The sequence below is a fragment of the Orcinus orca genome, chromosome 9, assembly GCF_937001465.1.
Source record: "Orcinus orca chromosome 9, mOrcOrc1.1, whole genome shotgun sequence".
Classification (NCBI taxonomy): Eukaryota; Metazoa; Chordata; class Mammalia; order Artiodactyla; family Delphinidae; genus Orcinus; species Orcinus orca.
In genome coordinates, this window is record NC_064567.1 from 13,773,494 (window position 1) to 13,795,771 (window position 22,278).

The window sequence follows — 22,278 nt, forward strand, 5'->3', positions numbered from 1 at the left end:
CCAAGTTTCACTTTCCTAATCTCTAAAGTGGGAAATATTTTCTATATTTAGAAAATATCGAATTGGCTGTTAGGATTGCTTGGCCCAGCGCCAGGCACAGAGCATGTGTTCAATGAATAGTAATTCTTCTTCTTTCCATCATAGTTATTATCAGTATTAATCTATAGGGAACACTTGATCCCTAAGGATCACTCCTGGGTAAAACCAAGCTGGACATGGGGTGTTTCTGCACCCGACCTTAACGTAGCTCACGTAAACAGCAAAGGGTTACAACCGGCCACAGGTCACAGACTGAGAGCCGGGAAGAGGGATGATGGCCCTGACCCTGTACAAGGAATTCACAGAGATTCAAGCCCAGAAACAAAACTGCCAAATGGTAGGTACGTGTGTCATGGAACCTGAGACATTTCCATTAGATGCTTCTGGAAGATTTCTAATTAATGTAACATTCTTGGTTTGCAAGGGCCTATTTCTTTCTTTTTTTTTTTTTTTTGCGGTACGCGGGCCTCTCACTGTTGTGGCCGCTCCCGTTGTGGAGCACAGGCTCCGGATGTGCAGGCCCGGCGGCCATGGCTCACGGGCCCAGCTGCTCCGCGGCATGTGGGATCTTCCCAGACCGGGGCACGAACCCGTGTCCCCTGCATCGGCAGGCGAACTCTCAACCACTGCGCCACCAGGGAAGCCCAAGGGCCTATTTCTTTATAGAGTTAGGTCAAATTTATTTACTACATAAAATTTATGATGAATGGTTATGGTGCTTCATAAATGTTTACCATTTCGATGCTGATGGTGGTGGCCACCATCATTAGTATCTTTTAGGTCTACGAATCACTAATTTGCGGGCAGGCTGGGGAATCACTAAAGAAGCTTTTCAGGGAAAGGTGAGAGGATGGAGGTGGGGAAGCCCAGGGCAGCCAGAAACACACCTCCTTCATTCAGAGATAAGATGTGGCCTGACGGAACCTCCCTGGGGCTCAGTCCTCCTATCTGTAAGATGGAGAAATAGCCTCTCCCGCTCCTGGAGGTGGGGCACAGAGCAGATGACCTCTTGCGTTTGGTATCCTCCAGACTGAAGGACCGTAATTCTAAGCAGTTCTTTCAAACAAGCGGGTCCGCTGAGTGTTCCAGAGCAAGCCCGTCGTGGGGCTCTGGGTCTCGCCGGGCAGGGCCTTTGTTTCTTGGTGCTCTGGGTGGGCTGGATCTGAATGACGGAACAGTCACAGAAAACCCATTGCTTTCTGGTGACCCAATGAGTGAGGGACCTTCTAAAAAGCAAAAGGCAGCTGCAGTCATTAGGCGGCGTATTTATAAAATGAGTCTCGTCCTTAATAGCGCAAGCCGACGTCACTATTGAAGTTCAGCTTGCGTGTACACCTCATGGGAGTATATACCTCATGGGAGTATGGCCATGGCTCTTCACTTGGTGCATCTGAGAATCACTTGGGGGCTTTTAAAGAAGGGATGCCTGGGATTCATGGCAAGCCAACTACGTCAGAACCTCTGGGGTGGATCCCAGCAAGTGGGATTTTTGGTGAGTTCTCAAGGACGTGGGGATCCCCCTGGCGGCTCTTGGGCCTTGATTTGCACGTGGGCCCTTGGTCTGAGCTGCCGCGTGGATGAGAGAAGGAACCGTGAGCACGTCTCTCGTTGCCTGAAGTCAGATTCTGCACCGAGGCGGGCTGGGGTCTGCTCTATCACCCCAGGCCTCAGCCCACTTCAGTCAGAGACTCTGGGAACTTGGGGAGGTCCTGCTCTGTGTGGCGTCCGAGGGTAGCAGCGGCCTGCGGCGGTGATGTCAGGGAGGGGTCAGGCAGGAAGAGCCTACTTCTGGGTGGAGGGCAGGCGGCACCTCTGCAGTCTCAGGATGCAGGGCTGTTCCCTGGCTCTTGACCATTTCCCAAGGACTTTCCTAAATCAAGATGCACATGGCTTCAGCAGCAGTTAACAGCTGGTTCCAGCCAGAAGAGCATCAGATCTGGCGTCCAGCAGAGACCCGGGCAGAGGGAGGACAGTGCTCCTCTCCACCGTGGCACAGGGATGGACAGATGGGGAGCAGGCTGGCAATGAGGCTGCCAGACAAACGTCTCAGATGCATATTTCATGCTCTTTACCAAAGAACACAGTGACAATGAACTACAAGGAAAAGCAGCTAGTGAGAAATTCCAGGGTCATGGGACCCAAAGAGGAAGTCTGGGATGGCAGGAGGAGAACTTTCTACAATGAACGAGACAAGATCATCTTCATGGAAAAGTGAGAAAAGCACCAAGAAGTGTGTCTGCAGAGGTAGAAAGCAGCCTGGGAGTACGATGTTCCTGCTTCAGGAATGTTCCTGCCTCGTAGGGTAAGCGTCCAGGGGTGTATGAGCATCAGGGAAGAAGCTGTCCCCGTGCTCTTCATCTCGACTCTGTGGGCCATGAAGAAAGAATTCATAAACTCAGAGAACAGACCCTGAAAAAGCCCCAACAAACCCAGGATCTTCCAGGGAAACGTATTATCCTCAAGGCCGAGAGCCAGGATGACAGGGCAAAGATGGCGCTGGCAAGGTTGGGCAGTGACGCTGTGTGCCCTGGGCAGTTGACACGTTCTCAATGCCATGAACGTGTGGTGCAGACACAACTGCAAGCCACTCATCTCCGAAGGCAGCCCGGTAGCCCCTCTTTAGTGAAATGCTGGCGCCGTCACTGACCCTCCCCCCGAGGCGGGGCACAAGCCATTGAGGAATAACTGCAGACTCGTGAATGCTAGAGACAGTGCTGAGAAGAACAGAGATTAACCGGCCGGAGATGTAAGCTCCAGTCCAGACTAGGCCCTTCCTAGTGTCTGACCTTTGACAAGTTGCTTATTTTCTGAATGCTTCTGTGATGGTTAGTCTTTTGTGCCTATTTGGTTAGGCCGTAGTGCCCTGTTATTTAACCTAACACTAATCTCGGTGTTGCTGGGAAGGTATTCTGTGGATGTGGCGGACACCTACAATCTGTTAACTTTAAGTAGATGACCTTTGATAAAGGAAATGAGCCTCATCCAATCAGCTGAAGGCAAAAACTGAGGTTTCCTGGAGAAGAAATTCTGCCTCAAGGTTGCATGATCGAATTTTGCCCGAGTTTGCAGCCTGCTGGCCGGCCCTGCAGATGTTGGGCATGTTAGCCCTCACAATGGAAGGAGTCAGCTCCTTAAAATCTCTCTGTCTTACCCCCTTTCTCTCTCCTGTTGGTTCTGGTCCTCTGGAGCTCCCTGACTTATACAGCCTGTCTTTCCCCGTCATTTAAATGGGGATGGTGATAGTTGCTACTTCATAAAGTTATCGTGAGAATCAAGTTAACTTTTGTATGTAAAATATTCAGCTTAGGGCCTGGCATGTAAACATTCAGTCATCACCATCATCATCATCATCGTCATCACTGCCAGCAGAGAAGAGGTCTAGTCCTTTCACAGATAAGGAAACTGAGGCACAGAGAAGGGATGAGAGTAGAGGGGGATATATATATACATAAACACCCGGGCACTGTGCCCAGAATCGTACATGGATTCACTCACTTAGGCCTCACGACAGACTTATGAGCTACACACTGTTGCTATTCCCATTTTACAGATAGGAAAACTGAGGAACAAAGAGATTATGCCAGTCACCCACGTCACACTGCCAGTGAGTAGCAGCTCTATGCCCCCGTGTGGGCCCTCGGCAGGGCTGGGCCTGGCACTTTGGGGGGCAGTGCTCCTCGGTCAGAGAGAAGTCGAGGTTTGTCCAAGTGTGATTGAGAGCCCCTCCCTAAGTGAGCGCTTCTTGGCTCGCCACCTGCCAGGTATCTCAGCAAGAGGCGATGCCTGTCCTCGGTAAGGGCTGAGAACCACCTTCAACGAGTGGGACCCCAAACACAGTGAATGACGGGGCAGGATACCTAGCTGTGCCATTTCCATGAAAAAGTTTGTCGAGAACCACCCTCCCGCCGGGCCTCCCTCCTTCTCAGCACTTGAACCGGTTTCTCGTGGAGCTGAAGTCCTTGCCTATCCCTGAGGAGGTGAGGAGTTGATCCTCTTCCTTCCAGTCTTAAATTACTAATTAAAATGTCTTGGAGACTAAGCCCATTGCAAAAAGAGCCTGGGTGGCTTTCTAAAGCTTCTTGCTCATAACCAGAGGAAGGTTGATTCTCTTCTCATCCTTATAATAAGGATTCTTTGCGCAGGGTATCTGTCTTATGTTTCCTACAGCTCTGGCCCCAGCTTGGTCCCAGCAGGGGGAGGCCAGTGGAGTTTAATTACATTCCTCCTATAGGGAACATTCAAGGAATGAGTCTTTGAAACTCAACTTGTGCTACCAAAAAGAAGAAAAAAAAATCAAATGAAGCGAGTGAGAAACAGGTGTTGCCTTTTGTGTCCTAGAGACCCAATCTAAATATTTGAATTTTAAAGACAGAATTCTAAGTGCTTAACTTTATAAACCTTACACATTGCAATTCATAGGGGAGTCAGACATTCTCTCTGATCTGGAATATTCCTATGCCTGGAGTAGGAGGCTCACGTGGTTGATATTGTCACATGTACCATATTCAGCTATAAGCCACAATGCTGGGGGGAAAGGAAAACACGACACACAACAAAACAAAACGTAATGCTGTCCACAGTCCTGGGGCAAAACAGACTTACCAGAAAACTGAAAGCAAATGGACTGTCTGGACCACAAGCAAACATTTTAGAAAGGCCTCTTTATCCTCTTCTGATTTCCCAATTTTCCTTCCTCTGTCTCTGAGATGCCTGATGACAGACTATTAGTGAGTGTGGAAGTGGCCCCCTAGACAGAAACTATTAATTTGCTGATTGCTAGTGGACAAATACCATGAACTGAGAGAGAAGTAGGACAAAGGCAAGTGGGTGGGCAATCAGCAGAGGCAGATTTCAGCCCTCAGTAAGGAAGAGAGAGCTTCATCAAGGATAATGGGAGGACGATAGGTAGTGAGTTCTTTGCTCCTGGGAGCATTCAAGCAGAGTGGCATGCCCTTCTCTCAGGTATTGGTCTTGGGTGGGAGGCTGCCCTACATGGCCCCTAAAGTCTCCTTGGACCCTGAGGGCCCAGGTTCCCTCCTTTCCTTGGCATGACAGGTTCTGAGCCCCATGGGAACCCTGTGGGAGCACGACTAGGTCTGTAGGGGCCTCGAGTGCCCTCTCACCTGCCCGCATCTCCCTCGGCGGTGCCTTCTCTCGCTGACTCTGGTCTGCTTCCTTCCTTCTAGCTTGCAGTAACCTCCCTACGACTCCCTCCCTCCAATTTGCTTTGAGTTAGTCTCCAGTTAGAAAAGGAATGAACATACATTGTCGCAAGCCTCCTGTGTGCCAGGCGCTGTTGGAGGCCCTGGGATATACCAGTGTGACAAGCAGAGTCTCTGCTCTCATGGGGCTGACATCCTAGTGGGGACTTGAGTATACCACCCCTCCCAAGAGCAGTGGCATTTAATAATGGATGTGTGTTGAAACAAAGGAAGCACCTCCTAATGGCGAAATTTGATGCCTAGCGATGGGTAGATCTAAAAAGTCTTATCTAGAAAGTCTTTACGTTTGCCCAGGATGTCACCATTCTGAGGTTCCTACTCCACCACTGGTCAACAGAGTCCAGTGAAGGTTTTAAAAAAAGTATGTGTTCATTTGTTTATTCCAAAAGCCAATTGTTGGGAATAAAACGCATACTTTTGATGTCTTAAGAGCCCATAATGTGAGCAGTAGTTAAATAAATGAGCCATTCCGTTGAGAATCTAGCTCAATGCCAAGTGGACCCACAGAACACCAAGCTTCACCTGTGGCGTTCACTTTCCCAAGTTTGTTTTCAATTCTCGCTTTCCTGGATTGATGTGAACCAACGCCACCAGCTTATTTGCTTTGCAAAGCCTGGCCCCTCTAGAGACCCAGATATTGAATATAAAATACTCTGAGTCGCCACATGAAAGATGCCAAATATATGCTGATCGGTGTGCCCCATTCCCAGGGGGAACATCTCTTCACGGGTCACCTCTCCTCTACGGAGACGGAACTGCTCTGCAGGGACTCAAGGCAGGGCGGGAGTTGGAGCATTCATTGCTGAAAATTCACAGCACTTCACGGTGCGGAAGTACCACACTTGGTTAAGCCGGGTGCCCCAGAAAGGCCCACTTGCAAGTCCCTCCTGCTTCCAAGCAGCCTCCCACATGACCACCCACAGCACACCCATAGTGGGACATCACCGTGCAGTTACAGGCTTCTGGGATGGCCAGGGGCTCCCAAGTTGGCAGTGGGTCACGGGGCGGAGTGGGGAAGCTTCTGTGTTTCTCTGGATCCTAGAGCCAGAATAAGGATCCGGGAAAGAGAGAGAGCAAGAAGCCTAAATGGTGCTGCGAACACTGAAGAAAAGAGAGAAAACAGAGAAATGGGGTGGACGAGGAGGGAGAGGAAAGACAGCAAGAGGCCAGGGAGCCGCCCGGATCTGGAGGGCACAAGCCCGGGGGATGTGGCTGCCATCGCTGAAGCCCCTGGGGGCAGTTCAAAGTCAAAGCGGGTCAGTTTCCCTGGGGGGTCACTGTGGCCACGGGCTTTGAATGTCTCCAGCCGATGTGGAAGAGTTTGAGTTCTGGGTGGTGTGTGTATCTGAGAACTTTAAAACCGGGGCCTCTGTCCCCGGTCCAGGTTAGCTGTTCACCTTGTTTTGGAGACTCTTGCCTTGTCTAATGATGGGGCACAGAGATGCCTCCCATCCTGTCTTCCTTCTTCCTTCCCAGAATTGGTGCTTTGGAAGCAGTAGCCACAAATCTTAACTTCCAAGATGGAGGTCCAGGCACACACCAGAGAGGCCCCTCTTGTAGGCTGTCAAGACTTCTCTGCTCTCGTATTAGTTGTTGGGATGCCAGGGAAGGGTGAGAGAGTCTGCTTCTCTGGGTCAGACACTTCCAGAAAGAAGGACAGGAAGTGAGCAAGTTGGACACATTCCAGGGTTCCCCCACTGCAGCCCCTGCTTCTGCAGTACAGGTTTTGCTCTGGGCCCCCGGGGAGAGAGCATCAGGGAAGTTCTCTTTGACCATGGTGCTTTGACATGGCCTCTCAATTGACACCCAGAGCTGTTGTATACACCAAGGGCTCATTAGGGGTGCATATGGTCCAGATGGAGCTCCCTGCCTGAGAGGTCCAGCCAGGTGGGTGCCTGTCGAATGTGACAGATGCCCAGTCTACACGTGAATCTGGAGAGAAGGCTTTGGTTGCCCCTTTCATCTGCCTTGAAAACAACTTTAGATCAACTCAGAAGCTCCCCCCCAGATCCCCAGCCCCGACTCCGGAGGACATTACAGTTGTCCCTTGAACAACACGGGTTTGAACTACACGGGTCCACTTATAAGCAGTTTTTTTCCAATAAATATTTTGGAAACATTGTTGGCGATTTGCGACAATTTGAAAAAACGTACAAACCACGTAGCCTAGAAATATCAAAAAAATTAAGAAAAAGGTATGTCACGCACGCATGAAATATATGTAGATACCAGTCTATCCTTACACAGGCATGAAGGTGATATTTAATATAAAATTTTATAATGTGTTAGTTTTCTGACTCTTCTATAACTTTGCTTTCAAATAATTATATTACATACAGTGTGCTTCTCTCATAATTGGAGAAACTGTATCAGCCTGTCATCATGGGTCAGTGGTTTTTCTAAAAATGTAACTATGTTTCCAATACTGTATTATGAATGTGACTATAATACTGTGTGCCATACACAATTTTATACTGATTAGTATATAGGCTAGGCTACCATAAAGCAAGCATGTTGCTGCTTCTTCATGATCAATGCATGAATCATTATACCTGTAAATAAATATGAATTTCTTTTTAACATTATCTTTTCCTTTTTGATATCTAGTGTTAGTAGCACCTATAACATCTACAGTGTTTTGTATCATATAAAACAATACTGATGCAGGTACTGACAGATGATTCGTCTTGTAAACAGACGAAGTAAGCTTATGGTATTAATAAATACAGGACAGTATTGTAAACGTATTTTCTCTTCCTTATGATTTTCTTAACATTTTCTTTTCTCTAGCTTACTTTATTGTAAGAATACAGTGTATAACATAACACACAAAATATATGTTAATTGACTTCCAGTCAATAGTAGGCTGAGTTTTACTTAGGCTACTGTTACTATTACTATTAGTTAGGCTAAGTTACTATTACTACTATTACTTAGGCTAAGTAGTTAAGTTTTCAGGGAGTCAAAAGTTATACGCAGATTTTTGACTGTGCAGCAGGTTGGCACCCCTAACCCCCGTGTTGTTCAAGGGACAACTGTATTTAAGGAAGCAAGATGATTTTAGGGTTATAGGCAGTACACTTCTGAAGACACATCCAGAATTAATTCCTGCATCACTTTCTCTCTCTCTCAGTCAAGTGAGAGTGAAACCATTATTGTTGGAAGAATTTTGGAACTGTTTTACTTTATTAACAAAAGGTAAATCATTGGCAGAACGTCAGTACTTTAGCTATCATTAGAAATAAATACTTGGGCTTCCCTGGTGGCGCAGTGGTTGAGAGTCCGCCTGCCGATGCAGGGGACGCGGGTTCGTGCCCCGGTCCGCGAAGATCCCACGTGCCGCGGCGCGGCTGGGCCCGTGAGCCATGGCCGCTGAGCCTGCGCGTCCGGAGCCTGTGCTCCGCAACGGGAGAGGCCGCAACAGTGAGAGGCCCGCGTACCGCAAAAAGAAAAAAAGAAAGAAAGAAATACTCGTTACGTACTTCACAACGGAGGGAGGTGCAGTCTTTAGGGTTTGGAACCTGGCTGCTCAGAGGGTGGGCCACGGACTGGCAGCATCAGCGTCACCTGGGAACTCGTTGGGAATGCAGAGTCTCAGGCCCCACCCCAGACCTACTGCATCGGAACCTGCAGTTTAGCAAGATCCCCAGGGGATTCATGTGTACATTATATTTTGAGGCGTTCCACCCTGAGGCTGGTACTGCCGTCTGTTGACGCTAACCTCACCGTGCCGGCGTCCCGGTTCTTGTCTTTGTTTCACAGTTTGACTTTAGAGCTCTGAGTTGTTCTTTGTTCCTGTCTCTTGCTTCGTACCTCGTTGCTTTGTGTTCTGTTGTACTATTATGGGATCTGTAGGAAAGGGAAGCTTCCAGAAGAACCACTAAGCCCTGTGTGGCTGGGAGATTGAATCAGGGGAGCAGCTGAGTGGACCCCTCCTAAACTGTCACACAGCAGGGCCCCAGCAGACCTGGGCATAGGGCAGGAAACCTTCTCAATGGGGAAAAACCCATTTCCAGTTTTTCACTTGAATCTTAAAATCAAATTTAAGATTGGCCTACTCCCTGTGAAAATGGCCCTGCAGATATACCCTGAGTGGAATCCAAACTGGGAGACTTTTTTTTTCCCATAGTGAGGATGAATTTGTGTTAAGATATTCACAGTTTTTCCACCCAACCCTACCCCTGTGAAAAAGGACGTGTATTTATGAAACAGCTGGATGGGGCAAAATGACTCTGTGCGTGCGTGTGTGCGTGCGTGTGTGTGCGCGTGCGTGTGCGTGTGTGAGCCACAGAATATGGTTTTTTCCTTTGAGATCCTCTGGCTACTTCAAGGAACAAATCCTCACCCTTGCTCACATTAGCAGCATGAGCTAATCAGCTGAAGTACCCAGCATAGAATGTTCTTTTATCCTTAAGAGAAAAATTTGTATTTTAATTAGGTATTTATAGTGGTTACAAAGCAGCTCTTCAAGAGAAGTTGTAAGAATCTGGCCCTCCTTCTAAGGCATAACTGTGTTCACATCATCCTGAAGAGAGGCTGTGTATCAATCTAGTCCAATTGGTGATAAATTTACAGCTGGGTTCTGCACAGCAGATTTACAACAACAAATTAAGCAGAAGGAAGATGGGTCATAAATTTTGGCTGCCACAGTCCGGCACCAAAGAGAAGGAAAGAGAATGGTTTAGCCAGATCAAAAGTCAATAATTTCAACATAAAGTGCTAAAGCTACAGCAAAAACAATTTATATGGAAAGAAGTTTTTTTTTTTTTCCTTCTCATCCTTTTCAAAATTAGATATTGGAGAACACAACGAAGCACCCATACTACAGAGGTCTTATTAAATAATGTGTGTGTTTTCTCAATTTTACAAGTGGTCCAAACGGTACAAATCTTTCCCCACTCCTCCCCTATTGAAGGTACCTCCCCTTTAAGATGACTAAGGAAACACGTGGGGAAAAAAGAGAGTTCCCCATGAGACTGGTGACTTGAGAAAGAAAGTTTTGTGAAAGGAGGGGAGGCCAGACACAATTCCAAAGCCAGATGATTTGGGAGGAAACATACATGTTCTAGAAAGAAGCAGCCCCGAGGCATGCGTTATGGACTGTATGATAGCTGTATTTTATACTGGAACAGAGATCTCTGCCCTGAAAGGAGAAAAGCAGTCAAGGCCACTTGAGTCAAACAGGGTGGCGAGAGATGGGGTATTACCACACTGAATGCGTGGGGCGTAAAGCATGTATCAAGATAATCCCCAATAGTGAAGGATGGCCTTGGAGTGTCCCTATATGTGCCAGAAGTTTAGTTCTGTTCAAGGAGAGCCCCTGAATCAGTGGCCTCACCACCGACAGTTTCCCATCTTCACTGGTAAAGGATGCTATAAGGCCAACTGCCAACCCGGGCATCACTCTAACCCATGAAGAAGCATTGGCTGGCTCTGTGGACATCGCCAGGCACTTGGTGTGAAGTGACCACATGATTTACAAGAAGCACACATCATTTAGAAGTGCAGAAGAGCAGGCAGTACTAGTCACTGTTGGATTTATACCTTCAACTTTGGAAAGCTTGTTTTTACAAGTTCAGGGGAAAGGTGAGTGGGATTGCACAGCACAGAATTTGAAAGTGGGAGCTTCTAATCTGGAGAGCATGGATTCCATGTACATGGGTGGACACACTGTTTTCTGGCCACCTAGCAGCCACTCACCCCACTTCTAGTAACAGGGGTTTAGGGACCCACTCCTCCTCCATTTGAGTTCTGGGTGGCTCCGGTGAGGCCCCTTCTGGGCACCATCCAGGGATGGGGAGTGACCCAGGTCTAAGCCAGTCAGAGCATCATATTCCCCTCAGCCCCGGTGATGGGCTGAGAGGCAGGCGCATGACCCAGTGTCTATCAGTGAGATGCTGCAAGACTTTCACTGAGAACCCCCAGGACAGAGACTCTTCCTTCATGCTGGACCTGAACCAGCTCTCCACTGCCCCTATCCTCAGCCCATGAAAAGATGAGAGGGACTTAAGGAAAACGTATCAGAGCAAGGGGTCTTCAGCCTGGAGAAGAGTTCTCCTGTCCTGAGTCGAGGAGGTCGGGGGGCGCTCCAAAAGAACCGTTCCTAGAGAGACGAGGCAGCCACCTGAGCATGGCGGCCGTCTGCTGATGCAGCACAATTGTTCCTTTGCCCTCTCTACCTACGTGAGCAAAGGAAAAGTAACTGGAGAGAGATGTCAGGGCACAGACAGGGGACAGCAGAGGGAGTAGCCCCTGTGGGTGTGGCCAAGATGTGTGACTCCTGTGTGCCACTCAGATACTGCAAGGCATCATTGGTCAGCTCCAGCCACCTTGCCAGTACCCTGCTTAAGAGGGTTGGCTGCCACCAGGAGACCCCAGCACCCAGAAGCTGTGAGGCAGGAGCCCCTCCCCCATCAGGGAACTGTGGGGATATGGGGTGGTCGCAGGAGTCAGCCCTCTGAATAACGCCTGCATCCGTCCGCTTCATACCAGAGGCCACATACCTTCATACCACAGGGGAGGGGCTAGGAGAGGATTTAGGGATCTGTTAGAAGCCCCACCCCTGGGAGGAGATGGGGGTACAGGAGACACCGGGGAAGGAGGGGAAGGTGGGTGAAGAACAAACCACACTGCCTCCCCCAGACAGCTTCCTCAGGCCGTAGGTCAGCCTGAGCTAAGGGGATGGACGGGCATTGAACTGGATCTGAGACTGAAGTTTTAGCCTGGACCAGACTGCTGAGTTATTTAAGGCCAAAGGGGACAGAAACCTCTGCGATCTGTCCGAAGTATCATCAAGGAAAGGGGATGAGATTTGTCAGAGCATATTTAAAAGAAATAATTGGAAAAAACACAAAAGGATTCCATGTTCAGGATTCCATGTTCACTTAGTTCAGGCTGTTCAACATACTGGTTACACAGTTGTCTTGAGACCACTAGGGGAGATCCTGTCTAAGAACGGAGTGTGCCCAGCATGACTGGAGCTGAGAGAGGGGGAGAGACAGCAACCTGGGTCTCAGTGACGGAGTTTGAGCCCCTGCGTCAAGCCATACCTGAAGGCAAGCTTACTCTGCAGTTTTCAGTTACGTGGGTCAATAAACTCTCTGAGCCAGCCTCGGTTGAGTTTTCTATTACTGTCAGCAGAAAGAATCCTGATGCAGTACACATATACATACTTTTTCTTGGGGAGAAAGCATAGCTTTTGTTGGATTCTCTTAGGGCATTGCTAAAAAAAAGGGTATGGCTCAGGGAAGAGAAACTCTAGAGCTCAAATCCAGTGACCTCATTGACAAATACAAGACCATCTAATGAGATGTGCAGGGCTCTACAGGGATATCATGGAAGAACTAGGTCAGAACGTCCTTGGATGTAGGGTCTGGAGCCTGACTCTGGTATTAACTGGCACTCAGAAAATATTTGTTGAATGGAAACCAGCAGGAAAATTATCACAAGTCATACTTTACATGCAAATTTTCAGGAATATTTTCAGGAAAATATCTAATGTGTGAACATCTAAACTGCATTTCCATGTTCTGACAGATGGCCCATATTAACAGAACTCTGATTACAGAAAAAAAAAAGAAAAGAAAAGAAAAAAGAGAACCTAAAATTATTTATTGCGTGTGTACCACGTGCAAGGCTATACAACTTTTAACACTATTGTGACTACCAAATTTATTTTTTAAAAAGACCAGCTCTATATATTCCCATTTCTCAGAGACAGTCCCACCTGTTACCTAGAGAAAGAAAATGACCCAGGGGCTTTCATGCCTGGGGCAGGGCTTTGGACCCTGAGAGTCCAAGGCTGTATTCTCAAGGTGGAACCAGGGACCACCTGCGTCAGAATCACCTGGGATGTGTATTTAAAATACAGGTTCCTGGGCCCTGGCCCAGACTTATGGAATGAGAATCTCTGCAGGAAGGGCCCTGGACTCTGCATCTTAGCAATCTTCCCAGATGATTTTATGTACACTAAAGTTTGAAAAACTTTACCTCCTGAAATCTGTTTATTTGCCCATGGGCATTCTGCACAGCCCCACGGGAGGTCGTTCTCTGGGGAAAGAAGCCCCCATCCTAGGCTGGGGGGATTTGAAGGAGGCCAGGGTTTAGTGAGATCGTATCACCCTCCTTGAGGTCAAGGTCATGTCAGAGGTAAGGGGTTGTGTGCGTGAGGGCCTCTGAATGAAGGCCTATGGAAACCCTCCCTGTGCAGGTGAACATAACCAGTGTAGCTGGGGGGACAGACTCCCGGAGCCCCGAGTTCTGTGAATGACACCACACATTCTAGACCTGATTAAGTGCTACCTTCTGTTGCCCTGGAGAATTTCATTTGGAAGGAGGGTTTGTTGAAATAGACATAACTTATTGTTTTATTTGGCAATTAAAGTCCCTGAAGGTGAGAATCATGGCTTCTACCTCTCAGAGCTGCTGTCCCCTCTCCAGGCCACTACCGTGTCCACCACATGGCTGACCACTCTCTAGATGCTTTCAAAGTCTTTAGTTTGACCGGCCTTCTGGTTTATTTGAGACCAGGGGGCTAAATTCCCTCTCCTGCCTTGACCGCCTTCCCGGGATAGCTGTCGGAGCTTCCTCTGGGAGGTCGCTCTCCCAAGTTCTGCAGACGTCTGACTTGGGTACCACTGACTCTGGGGGTGGGATTGATTGACTGAGGCCCATGCATGCCCCCCTTCCCCTGGCCACAACAGTCCGTTCAAGAATGGGCAGTGACTTAAGCATTCTGACCAGAGTGAACCTGATGACTCTTGCTGAGAATTTGGGGTCACAGGCCCTCTTCTCCATTGGTTATGAGCAAGGAAACCTGTAGTCCCAGGTGTTCTTAGCAGGCTGCTTGGGGCTTCAAGACGAGGGCACAACTGAGAATGGGACCAGTATGAAGGAAGCACAAACAAGAAGTGGGGAGAAACTGGGACCTGAGCGTATCTTTGAGCCTCGATAAAGATTTGCTTGAAGCCACATCTACCCCTTAGCTGCTCAGTGATCTGTATGAATAAGTACCTCCCTCCTTTTATGTGTGTATTTAAATCATTTGGGGTTGTTTCCTGCCCTAACTGCATCCTAATATACCTTCAGCTCCCCTTATCTCTCTTGCAGTAATGTACCCCAATCATCTTTGGTCCTTCCCTCCTTGACCTCCTCAACTGAAAAAACCCCACAACTACCTATGAAATGGGGTGAGATGGGTGGTGGAAGTAGGTAGTAGGGTTAATGGATTCATGGCTTGTTGAGACTCCATGCCCAAAGAATATTGATGAATAGATCAATGTCAACCTGCAGGGAAGACCTGTCCTGCTCAACATTTTAATCAATGACTTGGATGAAATAGGAGACATGCTTAGCAAGTCTCAGATGACACAGAGCTGGAGGAATTGCTAATATGACAGATGGTAGAATCAAGATTCGAAATTATTTTGGCTGACTTGAGCAATAATCAGGATAAATCGAAACTCTTGCACCTATGCTCAGAAGATCAATGGTCCACGCAGTGGACTGGGGACACCGGGCTTGGCGGATGTCATAACGTCACAGAACTTTACGTGGACCATAAGCTCGTGGTGAGCCAGAAGTTGAGGCAATTAGTAACACAGGTAGTGCAGTTTCCAAAAGAAAGCCTCACCTTGCATCTACTTTCCCCAGTGGGATAAAGAAGTGGAATTTCCTGGGAAGCAGTTTTCAGCTCAATATATGAAAAAAAAATTCTGACGGTTCCAATAACGGAACAGGCCTCCTCCCAACATTGTGAATGTAATAGTCATTACATCAGAATGTACTAGAAAGATTTCTATTATGGTGGTCTTCCTTTGAAAGTGCAGAGTCTTTAAATGACTTTCTTTAACAACTCATAAGTCAAAGCAGTACACACATAAGCAGAAAAAACAGTAGCCGAGCTCAGCACCTTTGGAAGTTTGCTTCCAGTCCAGCAAAGAGCAGCCCCATCTAGAAGGAATATCTAGAATCTGGACTTGGCCCCGTTTCACATCACTCCAATCACAGACCTATTCCTCAGCACTGCCCGCATCTCCATTCCGGCTTTGACTTGGCCCATCCTTAGGCCTGCTTCTGCCTTCCACTTGGCTCCATTTCCCGGCTCACATCCACCTCCCTGAGCATGAAGACCCCACAGACAGAGCATTGGGAAACCAGACCTCCTTCCCCATCCCTGATCGTTGACCCTGACTGCCCGGGACTCTGCAGCTTCTCTGAGCCAGGCTTGGTTTCATGGACCACCCCAGACCATGAAGGCGTGGGACAATTTTTCTTTTCTTTTTTTTCTTTTTCCCTGTTGTTCTGAGCACTCCATTTTACTCGTTAACCCAGAGAGATTGGGAAGGCAGGCCATGGCATCCTTATAAACTTAGAATGTGATTTTAGCAAGATGGTTATCAAAAATAAGTTTCACTTCTATGAACATACAATCGCATGGACAGCTGTACTCACATGTTTCTCGCTGAAATGGTCCACCTCTCTCAGAAGCTTCTTTTGGCAGTCAGGGTTGGTGGCCAGGAGGTAGGTGGCGAAAGAGAGAGTGTTGGTGATGATCTCGTAGCCGGCGATGAGGAAGATGAAGGCCTGGCCCACCACCTCATCCACAGTCAAAGGCTTGGACAGGAGTCTGGGCTGGTGTTGCTGGGAAGGGTTCACGGTGCATTCAGTGGCAGAGAAGACTTGCCCGACCATGTCAAAGTTCTCCACACCCACGGAGGTGGTGGAGTGTCGGGCATCCAGGACCATTTGGAGGAAATCTCTCCGCCTCTAAGGAACAAAAGAAGGAAGAGCATATTTTGGCCTTAGAGTCACATAAGAGAGGCTTCTTGGAGCACAAAAGAAGATGTGCACACGCAGCTTTTATTTATTTATTTATTAAAAATTTCTTTAAAATTTATTATTTTTATTGAGGTGACATTGGTTTATAACATTATATAGGTTTCATGTGTAGGACACTATATTTCCACTTGGGATCTTAGTTCTCCAACCAGGGATCGAACCCACATCCCCTGCAGTGGAAGCACGGAATCTTAACCACTGGACTGCCAGGGAAGTCCACATGCAGCTTTTAAAGAGCTCGAGAGGAACGAGGATTTTCATTGCAGGGTTGTCTGAGATGGAGAGAACCTGGAACCCCCCTGCCCATCCCTCACTGAGGCACTGGTTCAGAGACTAGCGCGGCCAGCAGCAGACTGTGATGCTGCCGTTACAGAGGATGAGGCTGCTCTATCTGGGCTGAGTCAAGATGTTAAGCCACTTCGGTAAGTAAAAAGAGCAAGTTGCAGGACAGTATGCATAGGAGAATCTCATTTCTGTAAGAACAGAACATGGACAATATCTTTAATTATGTTTGTCCCTGCATAGAAAATGTTTAGCAACATCCATACCCCACAGTTCACAGTGAGCTGAGGAGCTGGGAAAACCAGGGGGGCTTTTATTGTTTTTACTTTATCCGTGTTTGTATTGTTGGCTGGTTGGTCTTTCCAGCAAGAAAGCAACTGAAGCATCATATGGATTTAAATCAAAGCACGTGCTCCACTGTTCACTTCCCCACCGTCCAGGGCTTACTTCTGCGCCATGTGTTTCTCACAGCAGGGAGTTAACAGGACCTGGGGGCGGGGGAGGGAACTAGCTTTGGTAAAGCCTGTCTTCAAAGTCTCCAGTCTGTATTTTGCATCCCTTAGCCTGGCCTCCTCCTGTGGGTCCTTTTTATCCTCAGTAATCTCCTACCCCATTTAAGTGGTTAGAGGTTTCTTACCATTTCCCCCTACCTTCCTTATCAGCAATCTGCATATTCTTTATATTTTTACTACCCCTAATGGTAGCAATGGAAGTGTTTACGTATGGCTTTAGGGTTGACAAAGCGTGTACCCGGCACATCCCATCTTTGAACATCTCTTTGATGTGATGAGTGACAACCAATACGTTACTCTTTTCTGAAGTTTATGGGACTCAACAGCATAAGGGAGAACATTAGAACCACCAACAGAAAAAATGATAATTTCAGAGAACTTTACTTGTTGTATCATTGTCTCAACCGGTTGGCTTCTGAATTCCTATTGCATTAATAATCTATGTCACACACGTTAGCATCTGTTAAGGTGGTTGTTATGTCACGTGGGGTCGCTTGCGTCTCCAGGGCAGGATCCTGCCCCACCCCACTCGCACACCATGCCTGCACTGTGCCGAGCACACGTTAGCTATGCGATAAATAACTCCACAGATAAACATGCAACGCCCTACGTGCATTTTGAGGAAGGCTGTGTTGGATCTGCTCGCAACTGCGTGCTACTTGGAGCAGGAACCTTGGAGACATGAGACGTTTGCAGCTCTGCTGCTTCCCAGCTTTGTGACCTTGGGAGGTGTCTGCTGAGATTCCAGCAGGGCTCCCAGCTAAGCCTGTGGGTGGCAAGAACCTTGAGACTTAGGAGGCAGGGCCTCAGTGTCCTGCCAGTCTGCTTGGGTGGGAATGGCTGAGAGAATGGCCCTTTCCACCCTCTTTCCACCCTAGCCCTACTCGTTCTGCTTCCCAAATGGCATCCACAAGGGTTGGCTTTCCGCCAGCTGCCTTCCTGTTGCCTGGTCAACAACTGGGACTCTACCCCTGGTCCCGGGGCAGGGCACGATGGCACGCGTGGGAGGTGAGCATCCTCTGCTCTGTCGGCTCCTGGATGCTAGCTGGGGACCCCAGAGCATCCCCGGGCTCTCTCTTGGCCGGCACATTTGAAACTCCTCGGGTGCGGTACAGCTGTGGTCCCTGAGGCTTGCTTGTGGCTTTGCTGGAGTCGTGTGGGGGCAATGATGGGAGAGAGGGCACAGGCACATCCACACTGTTGGGTTTTCCCCGTGGCAGAGCTGCAGCTGGCAACCTTTCCTCTCATCCCGGCTCAGCCAGGCTGCTTCAGGGCTATGGAGCCTTACAGAAATCTGTCTTAACCTCCAGCTCCAGAGGCCAGAGGAAAGGGCTGCTCTCTGGGGCCTGTGCACTGGAGAGGAGCATTAGTGTAGATGGGTTTCTTTTGTTTGCACTGCATCACGGAGGCTATTTGAACACTGCCCATTTAGGACTGCAACAGTGCTGGTTTATGGTTATATCCAAGAGAAATATGCACCCTGATAGATGTAGGTGTCTAATCCACCCATCGGCCAGAGCTTAGGAAAATATTTACCTTTTAACATCTGTGCTGCATTTTCCACTGCACAAACACACATCTGCTTGATGGAATGTCTACAGAGTTTAGATGGGTTTAAAGCAAGTTTTCTTAGTAACCATATAGCTCTGTCTTGACACGGGCAGTCCTGGATTTGTGGTTGGGAGGTTTTTCTCAGATCAGCTCATTGTTTGAAACAAATAGCTCTCGAGTTTATAAAAGGAAAAGCTTGAGGCGATCCCAGTAATTGGACCTTTAATAACCCCTCACCTCTTAGTAAGCTATTTGGTGCAACGGGGTTAGAATTTTCAGCCTGATTCTACAACCAGTGGGTTTCAGGCTGGGGGCGGGGTGTGTGACAAACCCCGTATGCGTGAAGGAGGACCTTCACCGCAATACTAAGGTTTGAGAATGGGACTTCCCTCGCCACTCCTTCCCCGGGCTCCATCCTCACCCTGGAGAGGCATGAACCTGGATGAGAACGGTCTGTCCTTTTAGACGGCAGAGCTGGGCCAGGGACACCAGGGAGCTGATTCTTCCCACACCTCTAAGGGCGGCAGGTTGAGTTCTCAGTGGTTTGGGCCAAAGGGCTGTGAGCTCGTCTGCACCTGTGAGCTTCCGTCACCTTCTGGTCTAGGACACGTTGGCTGCACAGGATCCAGAAAGTGAAGCCGGGCAGGCCGAGGCTGTGCCTGAGGCTGCTCCGTGCTCCCAGCCACTAACTGACCCCTGATCTCACGCTCGGCCAACGCTGCAGCGCTGGACCTCCGTCCCCCGCTTGGTGATCCCGCCTGAGCCGCCCAGTCTTTGAGAAAACACGCTACAGCTACATCTGACACAAGTCAGCTCAGGAAGACACTTCAGCCTTGTTTCTTCCTTTTACGTGGTTTCCTTGACTGCAGTAAGGGCCATAAAGAATAGCATTATACATGCATGAGCACATGCAATATTGAAATTCTTTTCCTTAACACTGAAAACTCCTATTTCTATTCTCAGCCAAGTTCAGTCAACAAATATTTACTCGATTCCTACTGTGAGCCAAGCATAGGGCAAGCCTTCAAGGAGGAAAGCAATTTCTAGGTCTCAGTGAAGCACGCGAAGCCCTCAACCACGCATTTTGCAGCAACGCCCTCCACGCAGAAAGGGAACGCGGGGCTGGTGACAGCTGCCTGAACTCCCCTCTAATGATGATGCTGTTGGTGCTGTAGAGCCCCATCTTGCTGTTTTTCAATATAAAGAATACACCGATGAAAAACACGTGGGCGAATTTACCTAGAAAACTCTCTAAGGCTGCCCGTAACCTGGGCTGGGAGTGATGCTTGAAATAGGGAGGCCCGTGGGCTCGGGGGAGGACAGCTTGAATTCTACTTGCCTGGGTCAGAGTGTGGACAGATTGCTCTGGGCTTCTCCCCACCGCCCTTCCTGCTTGCTTTCACCTTTCTCTCCTTATTTACCCCTCCTCACTGCCCCGCCTCAGCCGCCCCGGCAAGCTCTAAGGGGTAGGCCACCGAAGGACAGCATGGCGTGGGTGTGTGGGGTTGGGACTGGAGGGAGAGAAAACAGACAGCGACGCCAGCTTAGCTTCTACTCCATTTCGATGCTGTGTCCTATTAAAATACGTTACCTCGTCTGCTGCTTGCTGGTCCCGCAAGGCCATCACATTCCTAATGAGTTTGTTAAAAAAGCCATTCAGTTCATCTCGGTTCTTATTGGGCAAAATCCGGGCCAGTGGGACCATTATGGATGGAAATGATACTTGAAAGAGAAAAACAAAAGTGGCATTGAAAAGGGGGTGAGAATAAACCAGGGCTATTAGATGCCTGTTGCCAGGAAGCGAGCCCTGGCCTTGAATCGGTCTTTTGAAGGCCTCTCTTCCCCACTGAACTGCCGCTGCTCCGAGCAGGGTTCTATCTTATTCTACCTCGGGACTCCTTCCCCTTCCTTGCCATAGTAAGCCCTTCATAAACGTCTGTACAGTTGAATCCCCACTTCCATCTACCCCTCAAGTCTCATGCTTATAAGTTAATTTCCCAGGTCCTAGAGATGAGGGTCCAAGGTCTTTGTACTTCATCAGGAAAGAACAGATTGCAGGCCATGTTTCAAGTCTTAGCAAGTAGTAGAAGCCGATCTGCTTACTTAACTTTCTGGTCATTTGCATTTTTTGTTTTTCCTTTGGATCATTTTCCCCAGAGCTGCCACCTGAATTGTCTCTAAGAGCTGCCGCTGCAGCTGCTGACAAGGATGCTGGCCTCGTCCCCTGTGGGCACGTCCCTGCACACCACGTGCAGCCTGTGCCCTTGCCACCATGCCCTGGGCATGACAGGCCTCCATGACGAGGCTCCCCGGGTCAGGGACACTTGTCCCCTCTTGGACGGTAGCCTGGGCCGTGGGCCAAGCCCGTCTCTGGGGAGCTCAGCTCAGTTCAGCTCCTCAGCCTTCACGGTGGGCCTACTGTGCACAGGCATGTGTGGGAGCCGGGTGGGAGGACCCTAATGGACCCACACCGGTCTCAGGATGCTCCGCCCCTTTTCAACAGCGGGAGCCTGAACCAAAGTGACGCAGCAGGGAGGGAGGGCTTGGAGTGGCAGCAGCCATGGAACAACGGACCCACCTGCCCTGCAGGCACTCCATGGTTGACGGCGAGGGCATTTCCCTGGAGTGCAGAGGGTGAGGGGCGAAGGAGGAGGCTGCTTGGACCCCCAGAGCGACAACTCCTACGATGTCAGTGCAGAGCAGAGGGAGGCGACAGGGGCTTCCACAGAAATTGACTCAGAAATGGGAATGAAACTAACCAAGGAATGAATAGAATTTACCAGCCCAGCAGAATGGTTAGGAATTATGGCAATAATCAATAACCATAATAACAACACTTCATTGCTTCCATAAGAAGCAAGAAGGTACCGGAATTGGCCAGAGGGTAAAAACTCACTTCTAAAACAGAAATAAAATAAATGGACTGGTCTCCACAGCATTCGGTAATCTGCTAGTCACCCATCACATATGATTTCTAATTCACTCTGCGTTGGCTTCAAGCAGAGAAGGGTTCTAAGGAGGAATCTGCTGGGGGTGAGAAACATGCCCTAGAAAATGAAAGGTTTGGGTTCCAGTCTTGGCTCTGCCTTTCTAAGCCTCAGTTTTCTCATCTGTAAAGTGGGGAGGAGAATGCCTTCCTGATGGGGTGAAAACCAGCACTAACAGAGGCGATGCAGGCGAAGCACTCAGCCCGGTGCACGGCGGCCATGCTCGCTAAGGCAGTGATGAGCCAGGCCAGGGCTACCTGTGTTGGTAATAAGTGGCGCCAGACTGGTGCAGAGGAGCCTGGGCGGCTTCAGGAAAACAGGGGCTCTGCAGGGCAGACTCTGCAGGGTGACTCTCAGAGACACCCTGAGTACCCTTTCCAGGTGGCAGGGGCTGAGCCCCGAAGCTGCCTGGGGCCACCGGGGTGTCACGGGGTCTGCCCAACTTGCCCAATTTACCCCCCCTCCACAGGAGCTGCACTTACAGATTAAAACCAGGATCGGTTTGGGGATGGAGGTTGCGAAGAAGCGCCGGCAGTGCTTCACAAAGGGGTGCCCGGGAGCCTTCTGGGAGTTCACCTGGGCGCCAAAGGCGACGCTGGCAACCACATCTGTGGTGTAGCAGCAGTAGCACCTGTGGGAGAGAGAACAGTTTGCGTTTGGAAAGGACTCAGCCACGGGCCTCCCCGTCATACGCACTCCTGGAGGGGCACGACTCCATCGTCTACCTGTTTGAAAGGGGAGCTTCTGGCAGATCCGAAGCGAGGTGGTGGGAGAGCAGCCCCCAGGATTAGATCCTGGGGGCATGAGAGCAGAATTTGAGGGGGAAACATAAACACATAACAGCCC

The 22,278-nt window shown here is 49.1% G+C and overlaps 1 protein-coding gene across 2 annotated transcripts in view; it reads right to left on the bottom strand.

The window, feature by feature from the left end:
• Positions 1-22,278, bottom strand: part of TBXAS1 (thromboxane A synthase 1) — a 149,592-nt gene that overhangs the window by 35,065 nt on the left and 92,249 nt on the right. For both annotated transcript variants that reach the window (XM_004272141.3, XM_004272142.3), the window contains exons 7-9: positions 21,915-22,063; positions 20,037-20,167; positions 15,714-16,028 (exon numbers count right to left, since the gene is read on the bottom strand). In XM_004272141.3, the coding sequence (XP_004272189.1) occupies positions 15,714-16,028; positions 20,037-20,167; positions 21,915-22,063 (595 nt within the window). The remainder of the gene's footprint in view (positions 1-15,713; positions 16,029-20,036; positions 20,168-21,914; positions 22,064-22,278) is intronic.